This window comes from Sabethes cyaneus, chromosome 1 (assembly GCF_943734655.1).
Source record: "Sabethes cyaneus chromosome 1, idSabCyanKW18_F2, whole genome shotgun sequence".
NCBI classification, from domain to species: Eukaryota; Metazoa; Arthropoda; class Insecta; order Diptera; family Culicidae; genus Sabethes; species Sabethes cyaneus.
In genome coordinates, this window is record NC_071353.1 from 168,761,465 (window position 1) to 168,777,251 (window position 15,787).

At 43.2% G+C, this 15,787-nt stretch overlaps 1 protein-coding gene across 1 annotated transcript in view; it reads left to right on the top strand.

Annotated features, from left to right (window-relative positions):
• The window catches only part of LOC128745409 (synaptic vesicle glycoprotein 2C), a 32,312-nt gene that overhangs the window by 4,437 nt on the left and 12,088 nt on the right, over positions 1 to 15,787 (top strand). Inside the window, exons 2-6 of the mRNA XM_053842483.1 lie at positions 5,615 to 6,056; positions 6,118 to 6,484; positions 6,766 to 7,061; positions 7,145 to 7,293; positions 7,759 to 7,915. Coding sequence (XP_053698458.1) covers positions 5,615 to 6,056; positions 6,118 to 6,484; positions 6,766 to 7,061; positions 7,145 to 7,293; positions 7,759 to 7,915 — 1,411 coding nt within the window. The remainder of the gene's footprint in view (positions 1 to 5,614; positions 6,057 to 6,117; positions 6,485 to 6,765; positions 7,062 to 7,144; positions 7,294 to 7,758; positions 7,916 to 15,787) is intronic.

Consider the following 15,787-nt stretch of genomic DNA (forward strand, 5'->3'; position numbering starts at 1 on the left):
CTAAGCGATAATGTTCTTTAAACATTTTTCATGAATGCCTGCAATTATTTGCACGGAACTATCTCAGGTATTTTTTCTTAGACCTTTGAAACAAAAAATTTCTTTTATTGCCGAAATCAGGCTTATCAAAGTAATGCTGATTCTACAGTGCTAACAAATTTAGCTGTTAGTGGTTAGCGTTAGCTTCCGCTAAATTGATGGTTGATTTAGCGGTTAGCGGTTATCGAAGCTAACGTTTTGATTTAGCGGATTAGCTGTTAGCGAAGCTAAAATTTCGGTTAGCGGTGCCCACCTCTGATAAAACGTATAATCTGGAATTAGTTAATAGATATTTGGTTGCGCACGCTTCGTTGCACTAGCGATTTCAGAAAAAACAGCACCACGTTCTCAGAGTTTTGCCACATCAATGAGCTTTTAAAGAGCTTGCCGCTTTTGCCGCATACACTCAAAATATTCTGCACATAACTAATAGTAAATTTCCATATGAAATTCCATATGATTATCATGTGCCGTATTTGAACACAATCCTCCCAGACATACACATAAAAATTATACGCATATGAATAGTATGTGCAAATTTTAATGATAACTGTTAAAAACACATAAATGATAACTGTTTGGCACATAAAGTTTATTTGCTGGGCACATTGCGAAAATCTATATGTGGGACACATAGAAACTATACGAAAAGTTTTCTCAGTGTATATAAATACAGTACAGTGTTTATCGCTCTACACTCTTAAATGATTCTACCTGTAAACAGGTAGGATTTAGTTAAAGCTAGGTTGAAAATACTCAAAATGCCCTTAAAGTGTACAAACTCAAACTTTGGGTAAAAATTTCAACCAATTTTGGCTACTTGCTACCGATAATTGAATTATTCTCTATGACAAATAACGCAATTTTAAGTTCCTACTACCAATTTTTTGGTTGAAAAACTACTCAAAATCTGAGTTTGTACACTTTAAAGGCATTTTGAGTAGTTTCAACCTAACTTTAACTAAATCCGACCAATTTACAGGTAGAATCATTTAAGAGTGTAATACAATAACGTGAGCCACTTTCGGTTTCTCCTTAAAATGTTCGCCAGAAAATTCTACATAGGAATCACTTAGCTAGAAAAAACAGTATTGGTAGTTTGAGGGATATGGTGTTTTGAACATCTGAGGCAGGCGTAATTCTAACTGAATCGTTAGTGAAGATATGTTTAGGCTCGTCTGTTTACAGCTTTCAGACATTTTCATGACTAAATAATGTACTTTAATGAAAAAGATGCATTTTCAACATAGAATCAACATAATAAATTTACATGTTATGGATACTTTTGTATATATTTTAATAAAAGTAACAATTTCGTACAAATAAATGTTGTAATAAATGTTCTGAAACGGAAAAATCTGTGCATTGCCACTAGGGAGAACTTGGCCGAATATCGATGAGCAAGGAACCAGTTGGCCACGATCCTGGAGGGTGAAAAGTGCGAAAAGGGCAGCGATCGTGAAGAAATAGAACAGCTGTTCCGAGCTAATGACACACATAAGTTTTACGAGCAGGTGAACCAAATGAGTACCCAGCAAACCACAAATCGTATAATAATGTGTGAAAATCATCTTGAATATCGCTAAACAAACTCGAACTCGTACATAAAGCTTAATAAAACGCACCCTAGTTTACATTTATTCGTACAAAATGATAGTAACTGATTCATATACGATTTTCGTCACAGAATTGTATAGCATTATGGAACTAATTATGTTGAGTCGAATTTCATCGTATACAAATGCTTATGAATGTGAATTGTTTTCATATAATTTGCAGTACGTAGGGTACGGGCGGGTATTTCCAGCCCATTAAGCGGTAGCCTGAACAATATTCAGGAATTACGCTGAAACTATATTTATTCGAGCCAAGATTTTTATACCAGTTGATAGAATAATATTTACTGAATATCGGCGTGTATTTTGGTCTTAATAAAACGCTACTGAATTTGAGTTATAGTCGCGAGAAATGATGAAGTTGCTGCGGCTAAATTGACCATTTTCTATAGTGGTGGCTGTGTTTTTTAAATCCGACAGGCCGAAATAGCCAGCACAGCGATTAAGTGCTTTTCAAAAAACAGATCAAAAACGACAAGAAAAGAGAGACCGATGGATAACTTGTCGCTATTGCCTACATTCCGGGCTCATTGAAGATAATTAGTTTTGCAGTGACAACAGCTTGCTTCTGGCGCTAGTGTATCATTGAATCGTTCATATACATTAGTGCCAGTTGTAACTCAAATACGATAGAAGCATTTCAGGCCTCATATATTCGTAGTAGTGTAAATAGCACACCATATGCTGGAATTAAAAACAAAATGCTGCTAATGGCTAGTGAATGAAAATTGATTTATATTTTCATTGTTCTGTGATAGCATATTCACAGCTGTTTAGTTTCTAGAATAAGTAAACGTGATCATAATTGTGTGTTTTCCAAACCATCACCAAGAGCGGATACGCGTAAGCGATTGCTGCTGGTTTTTCAGCCTGGTTACGTGCTAGTGGAAAAACAGTGGTTTTGATGTTTATTGAATAAAATTAACCAAATTACTTACATTTTTATGAAAATAGTTATAACACATTAAAGCCTATGAGTGCTACATTCATTTCAGTATTGTTATACAGCGGCAAAGTTTTTATTTGCGAAAGTGCAGCCAGAAAAGGTAATGTATGCCGAAATTAGTAGCGTGATGGGAATACCCTCCCGTACCCTATATCGCCTCCAAAACAGTACGCATATGCTGGTTTCGTGCATCGAATGCGATTTTTGTACATATATATCGGTTCATATATCATATTTGTTACTTTGATATACGTACGAAAATGTTTGCTGGGTAAGGGCTCACACCGATACCTGATATATGTAGGGACGAGGAAAGGAATCTAATCACAATTGAGCGCGAGGTGTTCGACAGGTGGAACCAGTTCTTCGATGAACATTTCAATGGCGAAGTTCAGAAGGAGGCGCAACCAAAGTTAACCTAGGAGTACCCGTGAAAGATAGAAATGTCTCAGCACCTGATCTCCTAGACGCTAAATGAGAAATTAGGTTGCTGAAGACCAATAAAGCCACTGGTAAGGACCGCCTTCTGGCAGAGCTTTGTAAACATGGCCGAGAAATGCTAGCAACGACTGGGTTATTTTCAAAATTTGGAAGAAGGAGATGCTTCCGGAGGAATGGATGGAAGAAGTGGATGGAACACTGGTAAACGCCGCTTACAAGGTACTCTCCCAGTTCTTGTTACGCCGATTGTAACCGTTAGCATAAAATTTCGTATAGAATTATCAGCCGGGCTTCATGGGGGCTCGTGAAGCTTCGGACTAAGCTTTTACGATTCGACGGATCTTGCAGAAATATCGGTAATACAACGTGCCCAAGCATCGCATCTTTATTGATTTTAAAGCAGCATACAAAACAGTTGATCGAGACCATAGCATAGATAATGCACGAACAAGGTTTTCCGGACAAACTGACAGGACTGACCATAGCTAGCTTGGATTGCGTGATGTAATTCGTGCGCATCTCGGGGATACTCTCGAGTTCCTTCGAGACACGGTGAGAATTGAGACAAGGTAACGGCTTATCCTGCATGCTGTTCAACATCGCTCTTGAGGGGGTGATTTATCGTGCGGGGATCGAAACGAGAGGCTCGATTAAGGGTATCCTTCGCAAAACGCTACGATCAAGAAGCATACGCCGCCTTACGAAACTGACAATGTACATAATCCTTAATAGATCGGTAGTTCTTTGTGGACTTGAAGCCGAGACGCTGCTCTCGGAGGACATATGCGCCCTTACCCAGTGTTGCGAAGCCCACACTCGTGTGATACAATTTTTTAACGAACACACCGGCATCCCTTTAAACTCCCGCTCTTGTTTCTTCATGCACTGCAACGAATTTTTGCGAGTATGTGTTTAGCTAACAGCTTCAGTCGTCGCTAGTCGTTCGTCGTTGCAGCCCGATCTGCTGATACCGATTACTCACGACGGGTCGTACTCCCGACCCTGAGTAGAATCGAGGGCGATGAAAAAGAAAAAAAAACTACGGGCTACAACTAAGCCGCACGGGCAGCTGATCCCTCGCGAGTTTTTTGACTCGGGAATAAGCTATGCAGGAAGACGAAGTGAGGATATGTGTGCGCGAGTGTGTGGGTAGCAGAATGTCTGCACACAGCACCGGCGGCTGTTTCTTCGGCGTAAGCGTTGAATGCTATGTTTCTTATACTCTTTCGCGTGTGAGTAGGCATGGTGGTTGACTTTTCGCTCGATTCGCAACATTGGCCTTACCGTGTTCGAGCGGAAGTTGCTGCAGACGATATTAAGCGGAGTACAAACTGAAAGCAGAGAGTGGCGAGACGTATGATTCACGAACTACGGGTACTGCTTGTAGAGATTCCCATCGTACATCTGGCGAAAGTTGGCAACGTACGCCGTGCCGGACGTGTCGTAAGGAAGCGATGAAAACAGTTCTCTTCGACAACTCCACAGGAGGGCTCAACTTGGCGGAATGGGATGACACGACCAGATCGAAAGTGATTTGCAACTTCTGAGATGACTGAGAAATTGGCGACGAGTGACCCAATACCGGATTGAATGGAGACGCCTGCTTGAAACCCTGACTCTACGCTGCTGATATTCATCACACAGCAGGAGAAAAGAAAAATAAGTAATGGTGCACTGTAGCCTCGAAAACCCATCAGCGTCAACTCGAGTGACAGCAAAATTATTGGATTATCCCAAAGGTACTGTGGTGCGAGAGATTACAAGGTACAAGGAAATACTATCCGCTCAATGCAATGCAAAACACAAAACCCTAGCCCACCGTCAGAGTGAAACACTTGATCTTCAACTGCGGTTAAATGTTAATCGAAAAGTTAAGGCTAATCCCACAATCTCGATCTAAATTCTGACCGTGGTATTGTGTGGCTTCTGCTTAAGATGAGGTACCTAGTTATCTATGATTCAAGTTGGTTTTCACGAATAAATTCGCGAAAAAATTCATGATTTGGCAAAGAATCTGTTCCTGTGGCAAGAAAAGCAGTGTTTGTGTGTCGGATAAGGTCATAAATTCTGAAGTATACAAAAGAGAAAGAGAACATGTGCGCAGGCTGAGGAACGGAATTCACCAGTAAAATGAAAGAACTTGTCGGAAGTGTCGACGAATGGTTTGTTTCAGTTTTTTCATGAAATATAACATACCGTTATTTTATTCTTGAAAGGTGTTGCTAAGCAGAATAAATCAAGTAAAAACTTCCCAAAACAAGTCTGATAGGTTATAAACTTTTATTCCCTTCATTAATACACTTTATGCAACTGTTTACAGCTCAGTATTTATACCGGCTGAACAGTAAAGTGTTTAAAATGGCCAATCCCAAAGTCCAATAGTTTCTTGACGGTCCGATTAGAATCACTAATCATTGATCTCCACGCGGCCTCTTGTGTGAAAATTTCATAATCACCGAAATCTTTTGTTTGCTTGAGACGTCAGCCGATGCTAGATTGAATCCAGAAAGGCGGCTTAGTAACGTGAGACGCAAAAAAAAAACTCATCTGAATATTGTTTTAATCCCAACAGAACGCAACCCAACCGATTCGCAACGAATCGAAATCCAGCACATCCAGCTGCACGATGTGGCCAGCTACGAGGAAAAACCAAAGGTTTACACCTACAACGAAGCACTGGAACTGGTCGGCACCGGCCGATTCCACACGCTGCTCCTGTTCGTGTCCGGCTTTTGTCTGATGAGCGTAATCAACGAGACGCTAAACATGGGCTACATCATCTCCGCTGCGCAATGCGATCTCGACTTGAGTTTCTCCGACAAGGGAATGCTAAATGGAGCGGCCTTCTGCGGAGTGGTCGTCAGCTCGCACCTTTGGGGATTCCTTTCGGACACCTGGGGCCGCCGAAAGGTGCTCCTGCTGGCTACCAGCTGCGGTCTACTGTTTTCGATTCTTTCCAGCTTTTCCATCAACTTCTGGATGCTGACCGTGACGCGGTTTTGTGTCGGTTTTTTGTAAGTGGACGCCATCTTCGAACCTATGATATCATTTAATTTCAAAATTAATTTTTTTCAGCATTTCCGGTAACGCTGCTACCTCTTATGCATACCTGGCGGAATTTCACACGGATAAATCCCGTGCCAAGGTAATCTCGTGGGCGGCCATGTTTATGGCCCTCGGAACAATCTACCTCCCGTTGATGGCCTGGTTCATTATACCGCTGAGTGCCAATTACAGTCTGTACATTGAAGCGCTCGGAGCTCAGTACAACCTATGGCGGGTCTATTTGATGCTCTGTTCCCTGGCCAGTGTACTCATCATCTGCGGAATGTTCTACCTGCCGGAAAGTGGAAAATTCCTGCTCACCACAACCGGAGAAAAGGACAAAGTGATACAGATTTTGGCCAAAATTTATCGCTGGAACAGCGGAAATCCCGAACATGTAAGTTTCTATGTTTCTTTTCTGGTTCGCTTGTGTGACAGGTGCTGAAACACGGTGACCTCCAACGACGTTGTTTTTACAATTACACTGTGGTTGGCACCGTTTTAAATTGGTGTGAAAACTGTCGATAATTGGATGGGGGGCACACGCGCGCGATCACCTGTGAACCAAACGCGAACTCAGTAGGCTGAATTATGGTTGCCACCTTCCGTCATTATTTCAATTTCATTCTCCTCCGGCTATTCCACCTTTAACTATGCGATTGTCGCCGCTCTCAAAAGACATTCCCGGTGAAATCTATCGCCCTGGATGCCATCGACAGTGCCTTCGCCAGCGAAATGCAGCGCAAATCGAGCCTCGGGCTGCGGTACGTGTGGGAACAGACGGTTCCATTGTTGCAGCGGCCCCTGGTTGGCAACACCGTGCGGGCGGCCTTTCTCATGTTCGGCCTCTTTATAGCGTCCTCCGGTTTGCTGATGTGGATGCCGGACATTTTGAACATGTACGTCAATTACCAGCAGAGCCGAATCACCATCTGCCAGGTGGTGGAAATAATACACCGGAATCGAACCACCCTGTAAGTGTCAATTACCGGACCACAAACGGTTTGAGAACAATCGGACCTCCAATTTAGGACTTTTTTTTTGCTTGATTTTACAGACCGACCGACGGAGTCGGAAGCGCCACCTGTTCGACGGATATCGATGCTTCGATTTTCGTTATTTCCACGGTAATAGGAGTTTTGTTTCTACTGTGCTACATCCTCAACGGGGCCATCATCAATCTGGTGGGGAAAAAACTATTACTGAGTAAGTATTGCTTTCTGCCAGCATCACCACGTGACAAACAAACAATAAAAGCGAAAATGTTGGGGAATCAAATTCAATTATCTGCAATTTTCTATTCAGTAAAATTGAAAAGCAACAAAAGGAAATTTAGCCCCCGCAAAATGTACCCAATCACCTTTCAAAAAAACTCCCAAAAAAACAACTGAACTGATAAATTTTCATCTGTTTACACTTTCATTTAATTGGCCCCATCAAGTCGGAATCCGGACCGTCCGTCCGTCCGTCCGTCGATTACCCGACATTAATTTCCATTATCTGCTCGCTTCACCTCGAAAAATCAGTGAAAATGTTCCGCAGCTTCGGTTTCCTCGCAGGGAGGGAAAAAACACCCGCCGCAACCGGCAACCAAACCACATCACAAGTCGTAAAATTGAAAATCTCATTTTCCCCCCATTTTGGCGCTTTTCTCCTGACTGACCAATGCAGACATCTGGTACGTGGCGAGCGGCGTATGCGGAATCGGTGCACTGTGGACTTCCGATTTCTACCTGACGCTGCTGGTGATCGTGGTTTTCCTCGCCGTTGGCTGCTGCGGATCGGTGCTCAGCGCCATATCGGTTGATCTATTTCCAACTAATTATCGGTAAGTACATAATGTATGCCACCTGCCATGATGGTATCGTCAGCATCAGCATCATCATCATCATCATCGCCATCGTCATTATTATCGTCACCGGAATGGAATCATCGAATGGATGGATTGTTTCTCGCATCTTCCATCTGGCACCTTCTTCAGTTCAGGTGCAAAAAAAACATCTACCATAACGTTAAATGCAATATGATGTGTTCGCAACCGGATTGGCGAACGGGGCTACATCGACAGGCTGCACGCATCCAGCCATCAGAGCAACAACAGTGAGAGAAAGCGCGGCGCCGGCTTAAATTATCTCTCATTTAGATTGATTAGTCGGATGTAGGTATCTACGTGCAAGCGCACTCCGGCCTTCATCGGGTTGCGTTGGTACGGCCGCGCGTGGCCGTTAAAATTTCTTTGCGGCATTTTTGAAATTAACTATCGCTATTTAATAATATGTAATGCGTGATAAAATTGTTACATTGTCGTTCGCAATATTGCAGCTGCAGCAAAACTTGACCCAATTGATAGTTTTTCAATCCAGTTTCCGTGTTCCCATGTAACAATGTATAGAAATTGAGTACATTTTACGATATAAAGACACAGAAAAAATTTACGACTCCGCTAACGACTCTAACTTTTTCCCATTTCGTACAATTCTTTCAATGCTTGGGTAAAATGAGTTCAGTGTGTATGTGTATTGTTTACGCTGCGTAAGCGTAAGTTTCATTGACAGGTGCACGCCGTAGTTGCTTGATAGAAACGAAGCCTACTAAAGAACAGCAACTGTACGAAAACATTGCGTGCTCACGAACCTCGAAGATCTGAATCTTTGTTATTGTGCCACTAGCGTGCCCGGACATAAACAAAAAGATCGAGACAACCGATCTTTCAGAAGAATGTTTTGACCTGGAAAATCGTAGTAAGCGTAGGATGGCGAAACTATCACATCACTTATCACACAAATACCGGAATGAAATTGGTCTAGCAATTAGATTTGGAACTGAACTAGGTACTCTATTTTCTTGAAATTGAAATGGGATCTAAATCTAGAATAATTCGGACTGGAAGTTTTACTTGGAATTAGAAATGAAATCGGACCTAAAACGAATTTGAAGGGTGTCCTACATCAAATTGCATCACCTCCTTGGGATGCTTCCGTAGTGCCTGCTTCATAATAGCCCGGTATTTTTCGTTGGGTCTTAGTTCCGATGCATTGAGGGTAGGGGGGTCATGTCTTTGGATACAAAAGTGACCCCGTTGGCTTCGTACCACTCCAGAACATCCTTTGAATAGTGGCACGAAACTACATCCGGCCAGAAAATCCAGCCTTCTGCACTTTGTATGTATGCAGTTCCTTCCGGTCCTTGGCTCTCTGAACGAAAGACTTGGACTGATTCACCTTTTTGGCCACATCTCACTAACATTGTGATTCCGCTTAAACACTTTTACGACACGCATGTGATCCTGATCACTAATAAAACATCCATTCTGAGTTTCCTAGTAACGTTTAATCACACACACGACTCACCGTTGACTGCCCGATTCCGAGTTGTTTTCCGATGTTCCGATAAGAGAGTTGAGGATTTTCCAGGCGCTTACGCAAAATCAATTCGCGGCGTTGCTTTTCGGGTGACGCCAATTTATCCAATTTACCGAAAACTGACAGCGTTAAAAATACAATGTAAACAATACACTCTAAACTACTTCTTCTTCTTCTTCAGCAGCATAGAGCCGGGGTGGCTCGTGCTGTTTCAGGCACTCGTCTCCATTCAACTCGGTCTTGGGCCACCCCTCGCCAATTTCCTAGTCGTCTCAGAAGTCGCAAATCGCTTTCGACCTGGTCGAGCCATCGTGCACGTTGGGCCCCCCTGTTCCTGGTGCCGGTGGGGTTGTTGAAGAGGACTATTTTCGTCGCACTGTCGTCCGGCATCCTTACGACGTGTCCGGCCCACCGTAGTCTGCTAACTTTCGCTAGATGTACGATGGGAGTCTCCCCAAGCAGTGCCTGTAGCTCGTGATTCATACGCCTCCGCCACTCTCCGCTTTCAGTTTGTACTCCGCCAAATATCGTCCGCAGCACTTTCCGATCGAACACGGCAAGGGCGTGTATGTCCTCCGTGAGCAGCATCACGGCTCCAAGTCCATAAAGAACTACCGGTCTAATAATGGTTTTGTACATTGTTAGCTTCGTGCGGCGACGTATGCTTCCTGATCGGAGCGTTTTACAAAGGGCAAAGTAGGCCCGATTTCCCGCTTGGATGCGCCGCTGGATCTCCTTACTAGTGTTGTTGTCCGCGGTCACCAGCGATCCCAAATACACGAACTCCACTACCACTTCTAGTTCGTCGCCATAAACGGTTACCGTCCGTGGGAGGCGTGCGTTTGTTTCCTTTGAGCCTCTTCCTTTCATGTATTTGGCCTTCGACGCATTTATTTTTAGCCCAATTCTCCTAGATTCCGCTTTCAGTCTGGCGTAGATTGCCTCCGCCGTCGCAAAGTTCCTGGCAATGATATCGAAGTCATCTGCAACGCCTAGAATTGAGCTACTCTTGGTAAAAATCGTGCCTCTCGTTTCGATGCCCGCTCGTCGGGCACCGTCATCTAGTCTCAACCCTCGCCGCGTCTTGAAGGGACTCGAGAGTGTCCCCGAGATGCGTACGAAACACATCACTCGATCCAATGTAGCTCTGATCAGTCGCGTCAGTTTGTCCGGAAAACCGTATTCGTGCATTATCTGCCATAGCTTGTCTCGATCGACTGTATCGTATGCTGCTTTGAAATCAATAAAGATGTGATGCGTGGGCACGTTGTACTCCCGACATTTCTGCAAGATCTGTCGGATAGTAAAAATTTGGTCCGTAGTTGCGCGAGCCCCCATTAAAACCACCTGATAATTCCCTACGAAACCTTGTGCTATCGGTGACAGCCGGCGTAACAGGATCTGGGAGTACTTGTAGGCGGCGTTTACCAGCGTAATACCACGATAGTTGCAGCAGTCTAGCCGATCATTCTTTTTGTAGATGGGACAAACCACTCCTTCCATCCATTCCTCCGGTAACTTTTCATCCTCCCAAATCCTCGAAATAACCAGTGTAGAGCCTTTGCTAGCGTTTCTCCACCATGTCTATAAAGTTCTGCCGGTATGCGGTCCTTCCCAGCGGCTTTATTGGTCTTCAGCAGCCCGATTTCTCGTTTGACTTCTGGCACCTGGCACCTGATCTCCAGTGCTAGGACATTACTATCTTCCATGGGCGCTCCTAGGTTAATTTTCGTTCCGCCTCCTTCTGCGACTTCGCCATTGAGGTGTTCATCGAAGAACTGCTTCCATCTGTCGACCACCTCGCGCTCGTTTGTAATTAGACTACTCTAAACTACTTCTACTCAAATTTTCAAGAGAAAATACCCAATGGATAATTTCCCGATCAAATAAAAATAACAAATTTATACAGGATGAGTTCTAAATAACAAGTGTTTCATAACAAAATCTCGTTAGCGCAAAATCAGCTCTAGGCGTATCACAATTAAATCAAATTATGATACAATTTGATATAGTTTCTATCAAGATGAGTTACAAAAACACGAATTCTACCCTGCTTTATAACCAAAATGTTAGAAACCGTGTAATAAGTAGCAGAGTACCGTGCTATCACATTTAAAACACACTTTGATAGAAATACCAACTGAAGCTACAATTCTGTAATATTTTTGTTAGAATCATCTGATCGGGGGTGAAATTGCGATTCTCGTTTCGAGTAATTTTGGTTCGTTTCGTCCATTTGTATAACGTGGTCGAAACGAACCAAAATCACTCGAAACGAGAATCGTAATGTCACCCCGGGTTTCTACAGCGTTTCTTCCGTGATGCAATTTGATGTAGCACACCCTTTAGACTTGGAATTGGATTTGAAATGAAATTTGAAATTAGACTTGAAATTGGACTTGAAATCAGAGTTTAAATTTCACTTAAAATTGAACCAGAAATTGGTATTAAATTAGATTAGATTTGGACTTCAAATCGGACATTAAATTGAATTTGGACTAGTTTGAACTCGAAGATTTGCTTTAAACCGGATATGCACACGAAATTTTACTTCTCTTTTCCCCTTTTTCGTTTTAACTTTTCCTCAACTTCAACTTGTTTTCTCGTTTTTTCGTCTTCTCGTCTTCGACTGTACCTTCTTCTTCTTCTTCAGCAGCATAGAGCCGGGGTGGCTCGTGCTGTTTCAAGCACTCGTCTCCATTCAACTCGGTCTTGGGCCACTCGTCGCCAATTTCCTAGTCGTCTCAGAAGTCGCAAATCGCTTTCGACCTGGTCGAGCCATCGTGCACGTTGGGCCCCCCTGTTCCTGGTGCCGGTGGGGTTGTTGAAGAGGACCGTTTTCGTCGCACTGTCGTCCGGCATCCTTACGACGTGTCCGGCCCACCGTAGCCTGCTAACTTTCGCTAGATGTACGATGGGAATCTCCCCAAGCAGTGCCTGTAGCTCGTGATTCATACGCCTCCGCCACTCTCCGCTTTCAGTTTGTACTCCGCCAAATATCGTCCGCAGCACTTTCCGCTCAAACACGGCAAGGGCGCGTATGTCCTCCGTAAGCAGCGTCACGGCTTCAAGTCCATAAAGAACTACCGGTCTAATAATGGTTTTGTACATTGTTAGCTTCGTGCGGCGGCGTATGCTTCCTGATCGTAGCGTTTTACGAAGGGCAAAGTAGGCCCGATTTCCCGCTTGGATGCGCCGCTGGATCTCCTTACTAGTGTTGTTGTCCGCGGTCACCAGCGATCCCAAATACACGAACTCTTCTACCACTTCTAGTTCGTCGCCGTCAACGGTTACCGTCCGTGGGAGGCGCGCATTTGTTTCCTTTGAGCCTCTTCCTTTCATGTATTTGGTCTTCGACGCATTTATTTTTAGCCCAATTCTCCTAGACTCCGCTTTCAGTCTGGCGTAGATTGCCTCCGCCGTCGCAAAGTTCCTGGCTATGATATCGAAGTCATCTGCAAAGCCTAGAAGTTGGCTACTCTTGGTAAAAATCGTGCCTCTCGTTTCAATGCCCGCTCGTCGGATCACCCCCTCAAGAGCGATGTTGAACAGCATGCAGGATAGACCGTCACCTTGTCTCAACCCTCGTCGCGTCTCGAAGGGACTCGAGAGTGTCCCAGAGATGCGTACGAAACACATCACTCGATCCAATGTAGCTCTGATCAGTCGCGTCAGTTTGTCCGGAAAACCGTATTCGTGCATTATCTGCCATAGCTTGTCTCGATCGACTGTATCGTATGCTGCTTTGAAATCGATAAAGATGTGATGCGTGGGCACGTTGTACTCCCGACATTTCTGCAAGATCTGTCGGATAGTAAACATTTGGTCCGTAGTTGCGCGAGCCCCCATGAAACCCGCCTGATAATTCCCTACGAAACCTTGTGCTATCGGTGACAGCCGGCGTAACAGGATCTGGGAGAGTACCTTGTAGGCGGCGTTTACCAACGTAATACCACGATAGTTGCAGCAGTCTAGCCGATCACCCTTTTTGTAGATGGGACAAACCACTCCTTCCATCCATTCCTCCGGTAGCTTTTCCTCCTCCCAAATCCTCGAAATAACCCAGTGTAGAGCCTTTGCTAGCGTTTCCCCGCCATGTTTATAAAGCTCTGCCGGTAGGCGGTCCTTCCCAGCGGCTTTATTGGTCTTCAGCAACCTGATTTCTCGTTTGACTTCTTGGAGATCAGGTGCTAGGACATCACTATCTTCCATGGGCGCTCCTAGGTTAATTTCCGTTCCGCCTCCTTCTGCGACTTCGCCATTGAGGTGTTCATCGAAGAACTGCTTCCACCTGTCGACCACCTCGCGCTCGTTTGTAATTAGATTCCCTCCCTCGTCCCTACACATGTCAGGTTTCGGTGTGTAGCCCTTCCGAGTTTGGTTCACCTTCTCATAAAACTTGCGCGTGTCATTAGCTCGGAATAGTTGTTCTAATTCTTCACGATCTCTGTCCTCCTTTTGGCGCTTTTTTCTCCTCAGGATCGTGGTCAACTGGTTCCTAGCTCGTCGGTACTTGGCCAGGTTCTCTCTAGTGGCAATACTTAGACTTCGACTGTACCGTTTTCCTCTTTTAGCTGCTGTTTCCCCATTACGTATTTTAATCCCTTTTTTGTCTTTCCTTTCCGGTTTTCCTTTTTTATCTCTCATTTTACACCATTTTTCTTTCGTTTTAGCTTTTTCTTTAGTCCGTTTTTCATGTTTTTCTTTTTCTGTCCCATTTTTGTCCCATCTTTCTCCTTTTATATCTCGTTTGACCCCTTTTTCATCGCTTCCGCAATCGGTTTATGTTTTTCCCTTTCACTATTCTTCTTTTCCCTTTTAGTTTCTCTTGTTACCTGTTCCCTTATTCTCTTATTCTCTTGTTGTTTTATCCCTTATTCTCTCATTTTCAATTTTTCCTGACGTTAGTTTTCTCTTTCTCTGTTCCTTTTTATTCTTTCTAATCCCATTTTATGCCCTCTTCTTGAGTCCAGATTGTTATTTTCCGTTTTTTACCTTTTTTCTCGTTTCCAGGTCCATTTTTCCTCTTCCTCTGTATCAGTTTTTGCCACTTTCCGTCCCGTTTCAACTTTTTTTTTTCTTGGTTTCGATTTTCGTTTTTTTTTTTTGCTTTTCCGTTTTTCGTTTTCGTCTGTTCCGTTCTTCCTCTTACTAGGTCCTGCTGTCCTTCCTTTCCTTTCACGCTGTTTTTCTTTCCTAATCGCTTTTCGTCTTCCGTTTTCTTATTTTTTCTTTTTCAGTTTTTCCGTTTTTCTGTTCTCGTTTCTTCATTTTCCTACTGCCGTGTTTCTCCTTTTTCCCGCTTTTCCCCTTTTATGTCAAGTCCAGGCTTTTCTTACTTTTCTCTCGGTTTTTTTCTTTTCTCTTCCCCTGTCCATCATTACCTTCACATTACATCATTATCATCGTTTTTTTCCTTTTTCTGTCCAGTTTTTGTCACGTTTTCCCCCACTTTTCCATTTTTTCTCCTTCTGTCTTATTTTTTTTCTTTTCTGGTAAGCAGCAAGAGATGCATTATCTCCGAATCCTAAAGTTTCTAAAATTTTCTTCTTTTTTTCTATGTTCCCATCCTATTCTTACTTTGTCCTATCTTTCGCATTTTATTTCCGGTTCGACCTTTTTTCTCTTATTCTTTTTTTTCTTTTTCCTTTTGGTTTCTCTTGTTTTCTGTTCCGTTTTCTTTTTCTTGACCTGTTTTTTATTGTTTTCTTTCCCGTTTCCCCACCCTCTCTGATTTTTTTTCTTTTTGTGTTCTTACCTGTCACATTTGCTCTCTAGTTTTTCCTTTTTCTGTCTGCTGTTTCCTCTTTCTCTTCTTTCTCTTCGTCCCGGGTTGCGCCTTTTTCGGAATTTCAGCTTGGTTTTATCAATCATTTTTCTCTTTTCTGTTCCATTTCTCTCTTTTTTTTAATTTGTATGCTTTTTTTTCCTTTTCCTAGTCTATTTTTTCTGTTTTTTTTATTTTGACTTCCGTTTTCTTTTTTATTTACTTTCTTTCTCTTTTACTATCCTTGTTTCTCATTTTTGCTGCCCCCGAATTCCCTTCTTTTCTGTTCTTCCTTTTCCATCTCGTTGTTCCTACTTGTTTGCTTCATTTTTTTCGCCTTTTCTGTCCATTTTGTCCTTATTTTCTTTTTTATTATCTTCGTTTTCTCGATTATTTTTCATTTTGTTCTTTTTTCCCGTTTTTACCTTTGTTATACTATATAACAAAGGTTTAGAAATTGGTCGAAAAACACGAAATTGATCCGAGGCCCGGAGGGCCGAATCACATATACCAATCGATAGAGCTCGACGAACTGAGCAATGTCTGTGTGTGTGTATGTGTGTATGTGTGT